Consider the following 19,640-nt stretch of genomic DNA (forward strand, 5'->3'; position numbering starts at 1 on the left):
GTGGCAGAGGAACTAGAGGCCAGTTCTCCTAGTCTGGAGACACAGGACTATTCAAATTCTGCCTCTGCCACACTATGTGACTTCAAGCAAGTTATTTAAGGTCTCTGAGCTTTATTATATAGATAGACATCATAGCAGTGACCCAATGGGGTTAACTTAAGTGACAAATTAGAAACTGTGTGTAAAAGCATTTCATAAGAGCTATAAAGGACTACGAAGGTGCAAACTATTAACCTGATATTCCAACATTTCCATCGCAACATTGGTTGTGTTCATCATCCTTTTCCCCACACAAACTCCTCCCTCCACTTTAAAATTAAAAATAAATGTTTCTTCCAAGATCCCTTGTGATATTTCCATCTTTACCAGCTACCCTTAGAAGCTTTTTCCCTAAGTGCCAAAGATACTGCATTTGGCTTAAGATTAAAAATATATATATGCACACTAATAAACAAAATACATAGCTAGGAGGCACCTAGTGAACTGGGAAGAGGATGTGCTCTGCAGTTAGGTAGATCAGAGTTCACATCTTGACTTAACCTCTTAAGGGCAGAAAGACATGGCCAATTTCTTTAACCACTAAGCTGGTTTTCTCATTCGTAAGGAGCGGGGAGGGGAGAAAGGGGCGAGAGAGAGAGAGAGAGAGAAACCTAACTCAGGATTGTTACAAGGATGAAATGAGATAACCCATGCCCTGTTTAACACAATGTCTGGTATAGAGTAAGTGCTCAATTACAGGCAGCTATAGGCTGGACTGTAGTTCAAAGTACAAAGTAAAGAGAAATATGGGGTTATCATCTACTGTTATGTTATTACAGGCTTTAATTAGGTAAACCTGAGTTACCACAATGAAGTATAAAAATAAGTACTTACTGCAACCCGTTTCATCAGACTGGTCACCACAGTCGTCGATATCATCACAAGCAAGGTGCTGTGAAATGCAATGCTTGTTGCTACATTTAAATTCATCTTCACTACAAGGTCTAGGGGTGGGACCTACACCTGTAATTTAAGAACAAGTTAAAGTCAAGACTTTTCTTCTGCGAAACAAGATGGTTTCTTCACTGGCAGAGACAGTTATTGCTCACAAATAAGCCCATCCTTCCAGACATTTCCAATTATTGCTCCCTAGCAGTTATGTTGGGACCATGTGACTAGTTCTAGCCAATGGACTATGAAGTAGACGTGTCACTTCTAGGCTGAAGTTCATGTGCCTGCCCCCACCCACCCCCACTTTGGTAACCTTGGAAGCCATGTGCTTCAGGTAGCCTTTCTACAAGACGGAGGAGTGCTGCATAACCTGCACTACCCTTTACATGAGTGAGAAATAAGTCATTGTTATATCAAACCACTGAGAGTTTGGAATTTGTGGGTTGCAGCAGCTGGTATTAATGCCCGGAATAATACAGACGTAGGATGCTTTCATAACAAGTAACTAAAATATCTGGTATTGGTTTCACAGTCAGGAAGCAAACAGGAAACTGATACTGGAGGCAGAAAAGATGGAGACCAAGTCCAGAAATTTGCAGTGTAGGAAAAGCCGACTGCATTTAGATCCCAAATGGTAAGAGTCTTGAGGCACAAAAGCCAAATAAAACCTCTTAGTTGGATAAAATGACTGTTCATCTATTTTTCTAGACGGCCTGAATATAAGTGACAAACAGTTGAGACAAAGGTGCCTGAGGGAAACAAAGCAAAAAAATGAAGCAGATTCAAGAACTATGTCTCAAAAGGAACACTGAGTGAGGTTATTGACTGTTAGAACCAACTGGAAACAAATAGAGCCAAAGCCTGCTCAGTTTCTGAGAGAAATATATGACCAAATAAACCAAAACACTGTGATTGAAACTTTTAAAAAACCTCTCGGGCCCCCAAACTTCTACAAGCAGAGAGCAAGCTGAGAAAGCGGTAAGAGCCCTAAAGAGAGCATATTCTTCTGTTCCCTCTTCATTTGAAGAGGGAAATAGACAAGGAAACACTCCCAAAGGGGAGGCAGAGTCAGTGAGGAACGATGGACACAGGTGTTTTTTCCAGAGCAGAGTCTTGACCTTAACTATAAATCTCTTTCACTCCCATAGCAGGGGCCTTCACAATGCCTGCATGAGGTAACCAAATAACTTACTCTCCAAGCCAGTATGCTTTCGAGAATGTAAAGGGCACTGTTAATAATTCCACTAAGGCAACAGACATAAATAGCGCTGTCCTGGGCCAACGTGTCCTCTTAGCCCAATGTCATTTCAGAATTGTTAAGACTCGTGATTGCAATGAGTCTCTAATTCTCTTTCCCAATGGGAATGTTTATTTCTATTATGCTTCTCTGTTCTAGCACTATCTATTGGAGGTCAGGGGGTGGGTGGCACAAATAAAACTAGTCTGTTAGTTTATGGGTCTCCAGACCAAAAGGAATCACATCTGGAATTGATAGTGACTACTGCCCATTACCCAGAGATCCGGGATTTCAGTTACTGGATAGAACTATGAGTTACGTCCCTGGGGAGGGGTTAAGGGTGCTTTGTGCATGAGAAGAAAAGCATAAAGGAATTTCTAGCAACATGAAGGTAAATTATGGTAGGAATGACTGGTGTTCACCAAATACCCATGCGCTTCCCTGCATTTCCTTGTCTCCTTTGCATGCGACTAGCTCCAACCGAAGGAAAGTATGAGTGACATCTGTCACTTCCTAGGAAATTAAGAACCTGTGTGCCTCCTCCATTTCTCTCTTCTCTGCCCAGCAACGAGATGGTATAATTATGGGACAGAGGAAGGCTGCCTGATCTTCATCAAATTTTACATGAGTGAAAAATAAACTTCTGCTGTTTAAGCCATTGAACATTTAAAGCTCGCTCTACTTTAAAATGGCATTAGTAGCAAAGGAAATGGAAAGAGAAGAGGGGAAGGGGAAACCTACTCGAAAATTTTTTTAATGTTTTATTTCTGATTTTTCATCCTTTTGTGCTATGCCTTAAATAAACATAGTAACAATATTATAGCCACAAGTTCATCTCTGCCCCAAACAAGGGGGTACAAACTGCATTAGTGTCAACGTCCTCCCTGACACATAGTCCCTTCTGGGATGGGGTGTGGCAATGAGCATTTTAAGACCACATTGAAACAAAGGATGGAAAATAGAAAAATTAAATATTTATCTAAATTTTCCTAGATAATATCCTTTCAGGAAAAAAAGTAATTGGAGTCAGGGAAAATAATTTTCCTCACAGACTTTTTACTAGGTAAATAAAATTGCCCAGATTCATCAACTCTCCCCGTCAATGGATAGATTTTAAAACAGTCTCAGAATGGAAAAGCAAAGGCTTTTTGATATCTAACACATTAAATGCAGCCAGTTTGCAGCTTCTATCTTAAAATAGTCCATAATTTTTCTCTTCTGGAAGATAAATTTTCATTTTAAAGAAGGATATTAGATAAGCTAACACCAGTGCTGCCTTACTTAACGTGATCTTCACAGCTGGGCCTTGAGAAGTGCACATCCCTGGATGAACAATTAGTAACTCTAAGCTGAAGAGTGACCCAACCTCATCTTCAAACCATTACTTTGTGAAGTGTGACTCAACCAGTATTTAGTGTTGGTTCTCATTTTTTTAAGAGAAAATGAGGAAAGAAAAATTGAATGTTTAAATAAAGACTGAAAAAAATCAAGGGACTTGCCAACATCTCACCCAAACAAAATAGGAATATGTGGAGAAGGGTTGCATCGGAGTCATGCATGTGTTTATAGGGTCTAGCAAACATTTATGTCAGCAGAAATCTACAGTCATAGGTGCAGCCGAAGCCTCTATGGGGCAAACTGAAATCCCAAAGTGTACATTTTGCAAACTGCAGACAATTTGGGGTCCTTAGATTTTCCTTCTCCCTTTTGACTTTTGCTTACAGTTTTCCTCCTTTTCATCACTTCCATCTCCACAGTCGTCCATATGGTTGCACATCTCGTGACTGTAAATACAGCGATTGTTGTCACACCGGAAACGGTGTGGTGACTCGCAGGGAACACTCACTAAAACAAAAGATGGGAAAACAAAAGTAGAGGTTAAGAGTAGAACTTAAGTGTTAATGTTTAAAAACATTCCTATGCCAGCACCAGGCTTGCTTGATTCATCCATTCATTTGCTCATTCAATTCACCAATGGACATACACATTTGAGTATCTACAGCAGTCCCCAACTTTTTTGGTACCAGAGACCAGTGCTTCTATGAGAATCTAATGCCTGTGGAGCTGAAGTGCTGATGCTAGCTCTGGGGAGCGGCTGCAAACACAGATGAAACTTCTCCGCTTGCCTGCCACTCACCTACTGTGCAGCCCCAACCCCTGGGCAGTGGACTAATACTGGGAGTACCTGATATAGATTTTGGGAAGGGGGGTCAGAAGAGGCATCATGTGGGAAGATTCTGAGTCAGGAAGGAGCATGGCAGGACTTTGGACCTGAATAAAAGGTCTTTTGTAACTGGAGCACCAGGTAAGGACAATGGTAGCCATGAGGCTGGAGGACCAGCAGGACCATACATGTGCTCTTATTCTAAGCCAGGAGGCCTTTGTTTGTCCCTTTGACTGTAGTTGCCATTGAGCCTCCAGAGCATGAAGTCTTGTCATTAAAGTTTTATAACATGACGACTATCCTTCCTGAATTTTCTCACCTATTATATTTAAAGTTGCTATCTCACAATCAAACCCTGACTCATTTTATTACCCAGAGTTAAAACTCTAACAGATGCTTGTGCACCTATGAGGAGCCCCAGTGTAGAACCCAGGCCCCTTACTTGTTTGGTACAGGGGCATGGCCCTCCATGCATGTACCAGGAATTCAGTGAACTCAACACACATGTGTGTACTTCTTTCACCTGGAGGGCTTCGGCTGTTTAATTTCCTTCTGCCTTTGTGCCACTCACAGGGAGCAAGAGGAGACACTTAAAATGATGTTGATTGGGGGAAAAAAATCAAATCCAAGAGCTGGTTCTTGGAAGTATGGTTAATAGAAAAATTATTTGCTAAAAAAGGCAAGTGTTGGATGTGGTTCCATAGTGTAGTGGTTAGCACGTCTGCTTTACACGCAGAAGGTCCTGGGTTCACACCCCAGTGGAGCCACAGTCCACGGTCTACGGCCATGCCACCCTGAACAAGCCTGATGTCTGATCTCAGAAGCTAAGCAGGGTTGGTTGGGCCTGGTTAGTACTTGGGTGGGAGACCACCTATAAAGACCAGGTGCTGTAGGCATAAACAATAATAAATAATAAAAATAAAAATTAAATTTAAAAAAAAGGCAAGTGCAACATTATAAAACAGTGTTGGTCATTTTTTAATGTGGCTGTGTCTCTGCCTTTCTAAAGTTTAATTCTGCTAGCTACAAGCATTTATCTTATGGAAAGAGGCAACTTCCTAAAGACTTTTTAAGTGTAAGTTACATACACTTAAAATATTTTTCACGATTCGCCAAGTTAAAAACAAAACAAAACATGGTTAGTTCTTAACAAGAAAAGAAGTGGCAAGAAAAATGTTGGGATGCCACTGTGAAAATATAATGTATGCTAATTACAGTTCTATGAAGGAAAAAAAATATTCTGATATGTCATTTTCTACAGTTAAATCTTTGGGCTAAAAATGGATAGTGATGAATCTAGGAAACCAAATGGAAGAGGCGACGTGAACTTAAGAAGCAAACGGCAACAGAGTCACACTAGGAGCTAATCAAGAGTCCCAGCAGGAATGTTCGAGGGTGCAGAAAGTCGAGGGCTTTCTCTTACACAAAATTTTTAACCTTTAGCTTGCTTCAGAATCATCTGGAGGGCTTGTTAAATGCAGACATCGGTGAGCCGCACTGCCAGAGATTTGGAGGGGGTAGGTCTGGGGTGGGCCCAAGAATTTACATTTGTAACATGTTCCCAATTGATGCTGACTCTCCTAGTACAGGAATGGCACTTTGAGAACAACCCTAGAGTCTCTCCAATGACTCCAAGTAGGTAGCAAAATTATCAAAACAAACTCTATCTTCATTTATTGTGTTAAAATCAATAGTTCTCAACCAAGGGACTAAATTAAGAGGTAAAGAATACCCCCTTCCTTTAATTCCCCCACCTCCCTACTTCCACCCCTGACCTATGGATGTTGCCATCTCCCCTTAAGAACTGGATCTCTGAAAGCGGGGTGTCTCTTCCCAAGTTCTAGCAGCACATACCCGGAGCCTGGCGAACCCAGGACCTTCCGCGTGTAAAGCAGATGTGCTAACCACTTCACTATGGAGCCACCTCCAAGAGCTAAGAACCTTTTTAAAAATACATTTGCTCAGGCCCTGGTTCATTAAGTCTAAACCTGGGGTGGGGCCAGTGCATGTGATTTGGAAACAAGATGTGTACCCAAATTGAGATTCACTGGTTGAAAAAACAAATATGCATCATACGGCAGAAGGGAATTAGGTGGCCTTGAATTATGATGTGAAGGAAAGTGACTTTAAAGATAAACTAGTCTTTAAATTTCCGAATGGTGATCTACGAAGCTCTAGGGTTTAGAAGAGATGCTTTGAGGGGCACGGAAAGTAGGATGGAGCAGGAGGGACACACACCCCAATCCCTACTCAGACTTCAACCACAACAGACCTGCCTCTCTTTATGCACGTTAGGTTTCCAGTTCAGATTTCTTTTAAAGAAATTGTGTTCTAAGATCATAAACTTGTTTAAAGCCATGGGTGTTTGCCCAACCTCATGTTTCAAATAGAAAACTAAGCAGGAAGACTGAGTGAAATCACAGTAAAACAGATCATGTATCCAGTACTTAAAACTTGTACTACTGTCTCCAGGATTACATGCTCCACATAAGAAAGAAACATGGATATTTTGCCAGACAACGCCTCTCCCGTTCACTCCATCTCTCTCCCTCTTACAGCACAGGTGAAGTTCTTCATCGGAACCATCGCCACAGTCGTTATCACCATCACAGATCCAAGATGACTGGACACAAACGTGATTTTTACATTCGAACTTAGTAGCTGGGCAGTATGCACCATTTGGAAAGCGAGTAGCTGTTGGTGGGGAAGACACATATTCAAACTATTAGAAGAAGCTACTAGTTTTGGAAAGCTAACCTGCTATTTCTCCTTTAGCTCTTATCATTACAGCCTGCTCTTCCTTACTTACCAAGAGTACCATGGCCTTAAACTGCCTGAAATTCTGATGGACTATTTCTTAAGGACAGTTGTTCAAGCCCAATTTTCAATGACATGAATCATTCCATGGACTTTTTCTTTATAGGCAAGTACAACTTTTTAGCTATGTGTCAGCACTGGCTTTACCCATGATCCATTTAAATAGTCTTTGAAAGCAGATTTTAAGATGTGGCAACATCATTATCAACAATATCTATCATGGAGCATCACAACAGTTTTTAACCCAGTGATTCATAAAGACTAAAATGTGAATGATTATAGTGACATTACACTTTAGATAACTTTTTATATGTCATCATGCAATTTAGAAAAATGTTAATGCTGTAAATTCAGTATGTTCTAATACCCAATCCAAGTTCTTCATACCCATTTATTCATTACTCAGATATTCTTTTATGTGCAATGTTATCCAATTAATGATTTTTATAGTAGTTGATAATATATAAATACTTTGGTAGCAGAGATACTTAAAAGTCTCTATTTAAAATATTATTAATGAAATGCCCTTGAATGACTACTGTGAAATATATGGGTATGGTGACTCAGATCCCAGGTGAACTAATAATTATCAGTGAATGCTGAATAGGAAATACCTATGGCATTTTAATCTAAGAAGTAGTGGCTTATGGAAGAGGTTAGGGTCTAAACTGGCATATCCATACAATTCAGATAAATAGTGCCATGAATGTCTAGGAACTTACGACAAACAGCTTCATCAGAGGCATCCAAACAGTCGATGATTCCATCACATTTCAATTCATCGGGCACGCAGTGTCCACTCTTACACTGAAAATATCCAGGATGGCAAGTCCTCATTTCTGAAGAGAAAAGGCTGTCATTCCCAGGATGCCGTGGCATTCTCAGACAGCTCCATGGAGTGTTGTAGGTACTCCATCACATTCCTATCCATACCTTCTGTCAATGGCGCACAGCAAACCCTCAACTTGTGGTTAGCAAATGAATAAACACTCAAAACTTACACCTTCTCCTTTCAAGACAGGGAAATGAGGTATCTATCTCTCCTCTGTTAAATAATCTCTATCCTTTAAACTTTTTCTCAGAAATCTGAATTCCCAACTTTTCATGTTTGCTAATTTTTCTCAGACCCAACTCTTGCTCAGTAAAGAGCTATAAAAATTACTTGCACTTTATGATTCCTATTCTAATGCTTTTACTTCTGTACCAGGCAGTTACAGTACCATAACCCCAAGGGCTTCTCTCTGGGGAAGCATAAGAAGACCAATATTTTTATTTGTCTACTTTAATTTATAGATTAAAGTCTGCTCCTAGGAAATGTTTAATGAGATTTAAAAAAAAAAAAAAAAAAAGCTCTTGCTATTTTCCCCTGTTATAGTTGATCTAGATGTAAGTTACAGAGCAGAAGGTAATGTGTAATCTTAAGGTTTGTATACTACATACATTATACAAAAGTCATCTTACTCTAAAAACCTTACAAACACTCATTTGAAGTTCCTACTTCTGTCAAATATGCTGACTTTAGTACAAGACACTATGGGAAGCTTCTCAAAGAGCTCTGGCAGTACCACAGTCTCGTTCATCCGAGTTGTCCCCACAGTCGTTGTTGAAGTCACATATCCACCGAGAGGGAATGCAGCTCTGATCATCACACCGAAACTCACTCTCTGTGCACTCCCGAGGGACTAAAAAGGAAAACCACATGGCCATGAGTGGGCACCAGGAATCACATACAGGACAGGTTAACGAGGAAGTGTAATGCCCTCAGCGACCAAGGCCCTCCAGTGTTCAAAGTCACAGCTGTCTGCTTGGGCAGAGTGTCCATCCTCCAAAAATAGACCTTCCATCTCAATTTTAAATCTGTACGAAGTTATTTAATCTTAAGATAAATTTCAACTTTGGGAAACTAGATAACCTATAGGATTCAATATGAACTTTCTTATAAATAATAAAATGCCAACTGATTGCCCTTCTGTGTAAGGAGTTTTCAGCCAATTGATATTTGCAAGTGTAATCAGAAAATGATTGCTTCTTACTTCCAAAAGGTAACTAAAGTTAGAATGTATTTCATATAAGTCGACCCAAAATTGACATATATCATGAGTCAATGGTATATGTTCAGGGAAAAGCCTCGTAAAGGTGTTTTCGAAACACACCTAGTTATTCAGGACTGACTAGTTTGGTGTGATCCACATCTTTAGCTTCCTTTCCTCATCCTCTTTGTCCAATTTTTTATAATCAGCACCTTCACTGGGAGAGAGAAACTAAAACCTGACCTTTTATTTAACCGTTAGACCTCCCAACATAGTTAGCTATTCCAGGAAGGCTGATGATCCAAAATACAAGTTCTCTTTCCTCTGCCATTGAGGCCATTTTGGTGTAAGATCTTTAGATCTTTAGATTCCTTCCTATATTTCTCTTGGTCCTAGTTTTCTATTTCTATTCTATTTATCTTATTATATTTGCCCTTTATGGTAAGTCACCTCAAATTCTTCTTGGGAAAAAAAAAGTTGGTATAAATAAATTCAACAGAACAGAACAAGACATTTTTGGGTAAACAGCCTCATCCCAAAGTTTGATGACAAACAACTCAGAATTAGATGCTTATGTCCTCAGTTAAAGAAAAAGTAGAAAAGGACCAGTCAGCAGAACGTAAGAGATCAGGTAGCTGTCATTCTACCCTTTGAGGGCAAATGGCATAGTTGAATTATAGACAAAAAGCAGATGTCACAGCTCTGCTGGTACATGAGGATGATAGAACCCTGAACACTTACCACAGTTTTCCTCATCTGAGTGATCTCCACAGTCATCGTGCCCATCACATTTCCATCGAAGAGGGATACACTGGTGATTATTACAGCGGAAAACCCCCACAGGTTTGCACGTCATTTCCTCTGCAAAGCACAGTCATTGCAAAGACTTCAGAGGCCAATGGTTAAAAAATGCCAAAAAAACAATGGTTTCCTAGTGAGTGAGTCCGAGACTTATGCTACCATATTCTCAAATTCCCAGGGGGAGGAATGTCAACAACACTCACTGTCAATATTCCTCTCTGGCTAAACTTAACCTATACTACTACTTAAAACTAGATCTATTATTTTTGTAGAAAATGTTCAAACAGTAAATTGGTATCTGGCTTGTAATTTGCAACAAAAGCCCGGAAAAGAATATTAAGAGATACCACCAGCAAATAGAACATTTCCATTACATTTTCTTTAGTTGGTTAGATTCAGTGTTATTATTAAAATAACCCATTACCTTCTTTACCACTCTTCCAACTAACCCTAACACACACACTTATAGACATTTTGATTTCAAGTTAGAGTATATGCCTAATCTTGATAAATTCCATTCATTTATCCTTTTGTCTATAAGTTCTTCCTATGTTGCCAGAGTGACTACAACTGACCAATAGATAATATGGAAAATCAGAGAGACATTCAGAGTATAAAAATCTCCAAGTAAGAAATATTGACTTTGAGATATTCTTTTTAGTGGTAGATACCAAATCTTTCTCTACCTCATCAATTTCAATCAATCTATAAGAGTAGATAAAGAATTTAAACTTATCAAGTATAAATAAGAATTCTACATTTGGGAGAAATTTTACAAGTTCCTAATGTCTTAAAAATATCTTCTCCAATTACAGCATCCTTTGGGATGACATTTCATTTAAGATGCTATAAATTAAACTCCCCCAATAACCCTGTAAAATGCTACAAAAATGTAACATGTTATTAGAAGAATCTATAGACAGTTCCTTTTTCAGAGATAAACAAAGGAAAGATGACATGGAAAATCCACTCTCATCTCCTAATAATAGCCTGGACATTTAAAATTTCCTTGTCCCTCGCCCACTCCCCTGCAGCGCCCCTACCACAGCCTTGCTCATCACTGTTGTCCCTGCAGTCATCAACGCCATTGCACACAGCCCACTTTGGGATACAGCGGTAGTTTGTTTTACAGTTGAATTCTGTATGATTGTCACAGCGATAGGCAGGGCCCACTGAAAAGAGAGAAAGTAACAGTCAGAACTGAAGTTTCAGTTCTGGGAAACGGCACCAAAAAACACCTTCCATTGTCATATTTAAAAAGTGGTGCTGACAAGTAATGATCACCATGTTACCATTAAGTCGACTCTGGCAACATATGTCTGTTTTATGTGTGATGCCTGTTCCCCAAGAGCAGAAAGGATCCTAAGTTTTCTCACTAGCTCAGTACCACTGGTTTGTGTTGCAGTATAATTTTGTGAGAGGAAAAAGGACTGGGTTTGAAATTTTAAAAAAAGAGTTGAAGTGTCAGCTCTGCCACTGAATAGAAAGATGACCATCCACTGAATGTAAATCCCAGTTTCCTCATCTGTAAAATGGGAATTTTACCACACAATGTGTCTCTGAGGCCAAATGAGAAAGAGCTAGATATACAAAATGTGTAAGTTCTTGTTATCATATTCTGGACAGACAGACATTCGGTGTATCAAGAAGAGAAACCAGACCCTTCATATACAGCGGTCTGGTTCAATGTGCAGGCTATTCGACCATACTTTGTCTTGCAGTGTCAGAGTTAGCAGAGAGAGCCAAGAGGGAGTGCCCCATGTGCTCTCTCAATCCACGCAGAGGTTCTCCTTGTTTCCTGCTCCTGGTCAGGCCATGCCCCACCCGCAGGAACTTACTGCATTCCTGGATGGGTTCATCCGAGTAGTCTCCACAATCATTGTCTACATCACACTTCCAGGACTGAGGGATGCAGTGGCCATTGGCACACTTAAAATAGCCTGGCTGGCAGAGTCTGCTGGCACAGTGGGAACTGTCTTCATCTGAGTTATCCCCACAGTCATTTATAGAGTCACACTGCCAGGCTTCTGGGATGCAACGTTTGTTGGCACATTGCCATTCATTGGACTCACATTGGTGATGCTCTATAAGCAGAGACATTTTGTTATCAGCTTAGAAGTCATCAGGAACAGAAGCTTTTTAAAAACAGAAACAAACATTACAACTGAGAGTCCTTGATTAAAATAGCGGAACTCCTCATTTTTTCCTCAATATTAGCTCTCAAGGAGGATTCTATGCATAGCACATGGTAAGGGACCACCAGTACAGTCAACTTACTATCTATCTCTACCATGTGCCTTACAGAGATGTTAGTAATTCTAAAAAAACTTTATTAAAATAGATATAGGATGGAGTTTTCTCCTAGGACTCTGGACTGGTTTTTGGTTTACGATACTCAGAAAATCCCCACAGAATCATAACTATACATAATCAACTACAGAAATGGGCAAAGAAGGCATAAAGCAACTCAACACACCGCAAAGAACAATGTCTTCATCAGACCCGTCAGGGCAGTCTTGATGGGTATCACACAGGAAGTAGGGGCTGGAGCAGTTGCCGTCTTTGCACTGGAACTGCCCTAACCGGCAGTAGCGCTGTGGGCAAACGGGGGGTTCATCCGAACCGTCTGAGCAGTCTCTCTGGCCATCACATTTCCACCAGATAGGAATACATCTGCAAGGAGAAAATATACCACTTCTCTTAGCGAAGCCCCTGGGAGTAGGGGGGTGGGGGAGGTGGTTAGAGGAGTGGGCAATGACTATCTGGGGAGAAGGAGGCAAAACTGAATTCTAAGTGACCTGCATGACACAAGAAGATGATTAATTAAACCTTGGTTACTGGGGTGTATTTTAGGAGAAAACAATTAGATGAGATAAAACAGATTTGTTAAGACTCAGAAACATGCTGATAAAATGCTTGGAGTACGATGATTAAGCTCCTGCCATAACCAACAGTGGAGTGTGTGTTTGGAGCTGTGGTTCTGGTAGCGGGGCTGAGATTGTCTGCCGGTGATATAAAAGATATTTGGGTATTGGTTGAGAAGCTGGAGGGTACTACCATTTGTTGAGAGCCCATGTCATGATAGGTGTATGCTAGATTCTTAATCTAAGATATCTTATTTAATCATCAAAACAATCTGCCCATCTAGACGCTATGATTTGCATTAACACCCCACTCTCTGACTCATCTCCCTAGTCATCATTAATGGCCTATGGCCATTGTTAGGAAAATAATCTATGGCCATGTTTCACAGCAAACACAAATGATCAAAAATGGATTTGAATGTGTAATGCTGGATCCTCTGGCATAGTTAACTAAGGAGCTAGGCCAGTGTACATGTAGGAAAGACAAGAGAAATTCTATCATTTTCGAGGGCTATTTTTCAGTATACACTTATATATACTCTGGCCCTGACACTTAAGACAATTTGTTAGAAATAAAAAACACATAGTTTGCTTCTTCTATACAGATATAAATTATCTGAAGTTGGGGACTGAGAGTCTTGGTGCATTCCATAAGAACACATTAATTAGCAAAATCTTCGTTCATTTGAAGACTCCCATCCCCAGGAGCCCTAAAGTTCAACGTGTATCCAAGGAATGGAAAGTTTATGGAAAGAGGGAAGAGAGAGCCTTACTTTTCCTTGTTAGCACACAGGAATTGGGTGCTAGAGCACATGGGCAAGCAGTGGGTACTGTCAATCAGGTGGATAGTCTTAAAGTCATCTGGGCACTCGCAGGTGAATCCTTTGCCTCCTGCTTCAATGAGGCAGAGATGAGAACAGCCACCATTGTTGGTACCACAGGGATTATTCACTAGTGAAAGAAGAAAATATATGTTCATTCAATACAATATCAAGCAGAGATGAGCTGATTGCTCACTTTATAAAACTTACCACCTCTTAGTAAGAAAAATCATTATCCTCATTTCACGTTTTTTCTAAAAGTTCATAAATAAGACAGATGATAAAACTATATAAGTAACCCTGTGCTTTAAGAAAACTGATTTACATACTAGCAGAATTGAGGCATACCCAGTGGTGTTGTAGGCTACAAAAGATGTGATTCTCAAAGTCCTTGGAGAGTAGGTGGGTAAGTTTGCTTGCATACATGTGTCCAGTACCTAAGTTAAAGTTTTAATTTCCAGTACATGGTATATTCTCTTATTCTAAGGATATAGGCAACAGAATTATGGCCAAGAATGAAGTGGATGGATAAACTGAGCAGCATCTAATTTTCTGGGCCACCACTTGGAAATGAAGATTAATTTGAACTTCTGCTAAAATACCACCAAGAATATCAACTTCCAGAGAAAAATACTGAGTATCTTTACCTTGCTAATTCTCATTTTTGCTTACTTCTAACTTTACTGTATGTTTTAGCAAGACATCACAACAAAGCAAGCCCACAAAATCCATTCTACCCCCAAAATACACTCCAGACATTTGCTAGATTATCTCTAGATCATAAAAATGGCTTTGATTGTATGAAGAAGAATGTAAGTTTGCAAACAAATAAAAACAAATCCCCTAACTCATGATACATTGAAATGTGTTGCGCAACACTTTTACCTTCTAAAAGGGAAGAAAAAATATTCAATACACAATACTTCACATTCAAATAAACATTTAATAAATGTTGTTTTATAATTATTACAATTTTCTTTTAAATCAATCATTTCGATTGATGGATCTTGGTATTATGGAATGATTGTTATAATTACATACATATAATTATAACACATCATGGCTATAATTTATTGTGGTTATATAAGAAATGTCCTTATTTTTCAAAAGCACTTTCTTAAGTATCTAAGGCTGAAATGTCATGATATTTTTAACTCACTTTAACATACTTCAGTTCTCCCACCAAAATAGTTAGTTCTTATCAAAAACAAAACCCCAGACTGATCATTAAGAATAGAGCCAGTGTTAAGAAAACGGGTTATAAGCAACCTTTCCAGGAATGGGGAATAAACTCTAAAATATTTCCATACTCTCAACTCTCAGCATATGTTTTATAGAAAACATTAACAAGTACACCATTATAATTTCTGACATTTACTCTTAGAGAAACAAGAATGGCATGCACAAGAACCTAAAGCAACTGTGCCAAACTTCTGGATCACCTACTCACCAATTGGCTGCCTATATGGATGATACACATGGATGTCATATGGTTTATGTGTTGTGTTCACCAGCATCATCCTATCTGATCCATCATATTTGTTCCCCTTTTCAACTGTCTTTGTATTCCAATCTGTCCAATAAATAGTGTCTTCAAAAATGGTAATAGCAAAAGGATGAGACAGTGTCCCATCATACACTGTGTGGCGATGGTGGCCCTCCAAATCAGAGTACCTGGGGTAGGAGGATGAAAGAGTCATTCACTGAAGATAACTCCTCTCTTCTAATGCCTTAAAGATAGAAGAATTGACTAATTAATTAATAAAATTCTACCTTCTAGAGACAACTGAAGTTTAGATTCTCCCTAAACTCCTAGTCTTTAATTAAAACAAAAATAAACTTAAAGGATATTTTGACTGAACAAAAGATGTAAAAGTTGAAAAAGCAATGTCTTAAAAGTAGGAATAGCCAGAGAAGTTGAAATAATCACAGATTCCTAATCACAGCTGCTTTCCCGCAGATGCAGCTGGTTCAGTTGTTTTAAGTTTACAACCTCTTACATTGATGTTCTCCACTAAGTGTCCCTTTGATATCCTGCGATGAACACATCCTTATTTCCTAAGCCATCAGAAAAAATCAGAGGATAGCAATGTAAAGCTGGAATTCTGCCTTCTTGAGAACATTTCAAAAGCACTTTCTTAAGTATCTAAGGCTGAAATGTCATGATATTTTTAACTGAGAATCCAGGAGACACCTGGATTCTCAGTATAACCTGAGCCATATATACTAGCTGTGTTAAATTATAGGCCTGCAAGGTTAACTTTGCATACACTGGCAGAACATTTATTATAAGTCATGCCCTGGACACTATTAATACTTTTCCAGATGAATAAACCTCCAGAGGAAGTTCTCTGATTTCAAGATGTCACAGAGCATCCACAGCCAAATATCTAGGTCCTCCTAGTTCCAATGTCGCATTCTTTTTTATAAGTCTGTGGCAGAATATTGGTATTTTAAGATTTTGGAGCAGACCCTAAAATTCAAATAGGAGATAGAATGAGCTAGCAACTAAGAAACTTGATAATGTTAGCTATGCGACATTAGAAATATTTTCAAATATAACAATTCATAACTTATAGAATTCACAACTTATAGGAAAACCTGAAGATCTTCTTGACCTCTGTTGATAAGACTGCAGCTATAAATGACCAGAACTTAGTCACAATCTGTTTCTTTAAAGAAAGTTATAGACTAGAAAGTCATCTTGAGACCTTTCTTTACAGTTCTTGCATGATCTCTACGTAGAGATCTCAGACACCTTTAAGAATATTTTTTTTTCTTTTGTCAAGTGGAAAACCACAGGCACATCCCAATATGTACAAGAAATGGGTTGGATGCTCTATGAAAATTTATTGATTTACACAGCCTATGAAATCTATTTCTGAACACAGGAATTGATGATACTCCTTCAAGATCTGATCAAGTCAATATGGCTACATGAATATTAAAAGTTCATTCATTCCCAGATCATAGTGCCTGATATTATTTCACCTTTACACAGTAACCTATTGCCTGAAATTTAGAATTCAGCTACAAAAATTTTACCAAAAAGTGAACAGAATATTAAGTATCTAGAAAACTCCTTTTCGCCTCTAATGCTCCTTAAAATACTATGTGTGTGAACACTCTCCATTTCAGTTAAACCTACCAAGCTTTCAAGATCAAGAATAATCTACAAGATCTAAAGAAAAATAGAAACCCAAAAAAGTTGTGTAAGTTTCTCTGAGCACCTTGATGCTTCTACTAATTCAAAAAGAGATTTTTTATGGAAAGCTGAGGTCTATGATGTTCCTTCAAAAACAGAATACACACATCGTGGGAAGGGCAAAGGGAATCACCATCTGTATATTGCACTGAAATGGTACAATTAAACTAGAAGTAATATTCTACTTATTCTGACCTAAGTTGATCTCTACCTAAGAGTGAGTTAATACCTGCTATAGTAAATTTTGCAAAGAGAACGCTAAAGGTTGCTTTAGTATAGCAAATGAACCGAGGAAAGAAAGTATTCCCAAAGCATTGCATGTTAAAATCCTTATAACCTTCAATTTTCCAAGTCTCTTTTCCTACTGACCCTAGACATATTGTAAAACTAAGAGCATTAAGGTAATTCCAAGGGGCTGAGCTCAAAACAGATGTTGGAAAGTAGCAGAGGCTGATGGCATAGCCTGTAAAAACAATCCAATGTCCTCTGCTTTCCATGTCAGCGGTAGCAAAGAATCTTCAGCACATATGTAGACTGTTGAAGATCCTGAGGAAAGTGGCCCTATTTAACAGAAGAGAGTTCTGGGATTGATTAACTACGTCTACCATCAGCATAAGAGAGGGCACTAGCATGTGTGCTAGGTATTCAGTGGCATGTTCGCAAGAGAGTATGAGATTAGAGCACTTCAAAAATTTCTACATTAACTTTGGTAGCAAAATAAATTTAAAAGAATGAAAAATTTTAAATAGCTCTGTTGAGTTAATGACAGTTCCATGTTTTTAATTCAACAGGCTGTTTATCTGGGTACTTGTTCATAAAAGCTTACCCAGAAGGCATTACTATAGTGCATTTAGAACATAATTAGCAATGTCCCAAAATAAACACACACTGGTTGGTTAATACAGTGTGTTATCTTTTTTACAATGACTATTTTTCATTGAACAAGGTGATATTTAACGCATTTTCTAAAAATTATTTTATTACTGGAATGATTTGAATGCATTATCATATTGAATAAATGTAAACAGACTCTACCGTTACTTAAAACACTACATTGTACATATCAATAAATGCACCAAAGTACTTTAGGGAAAACCTTTCAATAGTCTTGCTCTTTTTTTTTTCAAGTAGTAAAATCTATAAATGATATATTCAGAAGGGAAAGGCAAAGAAACCTGCTCTGTATGACTCCAAAGTTCACTCTCTTTCTACTGTGTCATACTACAGAGCTCAGTGAATTGCCTATTGGGAATTTTAGATAGAAGACCCCAGAGTGACTTCTAATTCACAGGCCAGTTAGAAGCTGCCCGGGAATGATACATTGGCAACACTAGCCCTGGTATTTGGAATAAAGTTACCCACTTTGTTTTATTCTTTCCTGTATACGTACTCAATGTAACCCAGGTGAGCATCTGCCCAGTAGAGTAGATCGTTGGTATAATCAATGGTGATGCCATTGGGCCACTCTAATTTGGTAGAGATAATCACAGACTTATTGATTCCATCCATGCCTATTCTCCCAATGTATGCTCGGTGAGCCCAGTCTGCCCAGTAGACATACCTGTTGGAGGAAACGCAAAGGGTCAGCTCCTGAAGCCAAAAGAAATCAGTAGCCAAAGGACATAGCTCTTCTCTGATTAGAGAAATAAAGTTTATAGTCTGAAAAGCCTCTCTGAAAGGAAAGAGAACTAATAGAAAATAACCTGAAAGGTAATGACAAACAGGGAATGCTCAAAAATGAACATGATTAAGTGGGGACTTCAGTGGAGTTGACATAGAAAGTCCAGTAAAGGTGGGTTGGCTTTTTTTTGTTTTTTGTTTTTTGGTTTTTTTCCTGTAATTTTCTTTGCATGCAGCCCAAATCTGTGACTTGAAAAGTGAAATGATGAGTCATGGCAAAGAAAACAGAATAGCTCATGAATATCATTTGAATAAACCATGCTTCTACCCATTATACTAAACCATTTACCAGATAAGAAAAGAAGACAGATCCCAGCAAGATATTGGCCTTGAGATAACTATATGAACAGCTTTTCTGGTAACAGAGACGAAATAAGGGCATGAAAGAAAAGCCCAAGGTTACAGGAAGACAATACCCATATTGAGGGTGAAGGGCAATTCCTCTGGGGTTATCAAAGCAGAAGGTGTTGTTGGCATCCAAACAGTGCTCAGCCAGCTTGCGGCGGTATCGGCCATCAAGCTCAGAGACAGAGAGGCAGTTCAGGTAGGCATCCACCCAATAGAGCTTTCTGAAATAGAGAGGCAGGAGTTACCCATACAGCCATTTTGCTGGTGAAACTGCATATTTAGCCACCCAACTTCTTGTCTGAGCTACATTGGAATCATACAGATAGCTGTTAGAAGTCACTTTCCCCAGACAAACAAGAGCAAAGGGAAACAACTGGCCGTCCTGAGATGAGGCAACAGGAGATGCAAGAATGTGTGCTACAATTTGCACTTTAAGATGATATCACAGAGGGATTTCTGGGGCTATACCTCACACAAGGATTCTGGCTTTACTTTCTTCATGCAGCGTAAACTATCCTTTCCAGGCAATGCAAAAGCTCAGAGGAGCAGGGAAGCAGAAGTGAAAACAATGAGTGTCATAAACTACAGTTTAAATGATGGAGCTGAGGAAGCAGACTTGTCTAAGTGTTTCATTGAGACTGCACAAAGGAACTCTGAATCATGGCATCCTTAAGATAAAGAGAAACCTTACCCATCCCTGGCTCTATCAGATTAAGTTGACAAAATGAATTTCTTACCCCGCG

The 19,640-nt window shown here is 39.0% G+C and overlaps 1 protein-coding gene and 1 pseudogene across 1 annotated transcript in view; one reads left to right on the forward strand and one right to left on the reverse strand.

Annotated features, from left to right (window-relative positions):
* The window catches only part of LRP2 (LDL receptor related protein 2), a 180,840-nt gene that overhangs the window by 23,890 nt on the left and 137,310 nt on the right, over nucleotides 1-19,640 (reverse strand). The window contains exons 51-63 of the mRNA XM_039855815.1: nucleotides 18,966-19,118; nucleotides 18,260-18,430; nucleotides 15,115-15,338; nucleotides 13,617-13,794; nucleotides 12,456-12,652; nucleotides 11,818-12,063; nucleotides 11,023-11,151; nucleotides 9,920-10,039; nucleotides 8,714-8,830; nucleotides 7,871-7,987; nucleotides 6,888-7,025; nucleotides 3,890-4,012; nucleotides 874-1,002 (exon numbers count right to left, since the gene is read on the reverse strand). Of these exons, the coding sequence (XP_039711749.1) occupies nucleotides 874-1,002; nucleotides 3,890-4,012; nucleotides 6,888-7,025; nucleotides 7,871-7,987; nucleotides 8,714-8,830; nucleotides 9,920-10,039; nucleotides 11,023-11,151; nucleotides 11,818-12,063; nucleotides 12,456-12,652; nucleotides 13,617-13,794; nucleotides 15,115-15,338; nucleotides 18,260-18,430; nucleotides 18,966-19,118 (2,042 nt within the window). The remainder of the gene's footprint in view (nucleotides 1-873; nucleotides 1,003-3,889; nucleotides 4,013-6,887; nucleotides 7,026-7,870; nucleotides 7,988-8,713; nucleotides 8,831-9,919; nucleotides 10,040-11,022; nucleotides 11,152-11,817; nucleotides 12,064-12,455; nucleotides 12,653-13,616; nucleotides 13,795-15,114; nucleotides 15,339-18,259; nucleotides 18,431-18,965; nucleotides 19,119-19,640) is intronic.
* Nucleotides 5,108-5,227, forward strand: LOC120597471 (uncharacterized; annotated as a pseudogene).

This window comes from Pteropus medius, unplaced genomic scaffold (genome assembly GCF_902729225.1).
Source record: "Pteropus medius unplaced genomic scaffold, Ma_sr-lr_union100, whole genome shotgun sequence".
NCBI lineage: Eukaryota > Metazoa > Chordata > Mammalia > Chiroptera > Pteropodidae > Pteropus > Pteropus medius.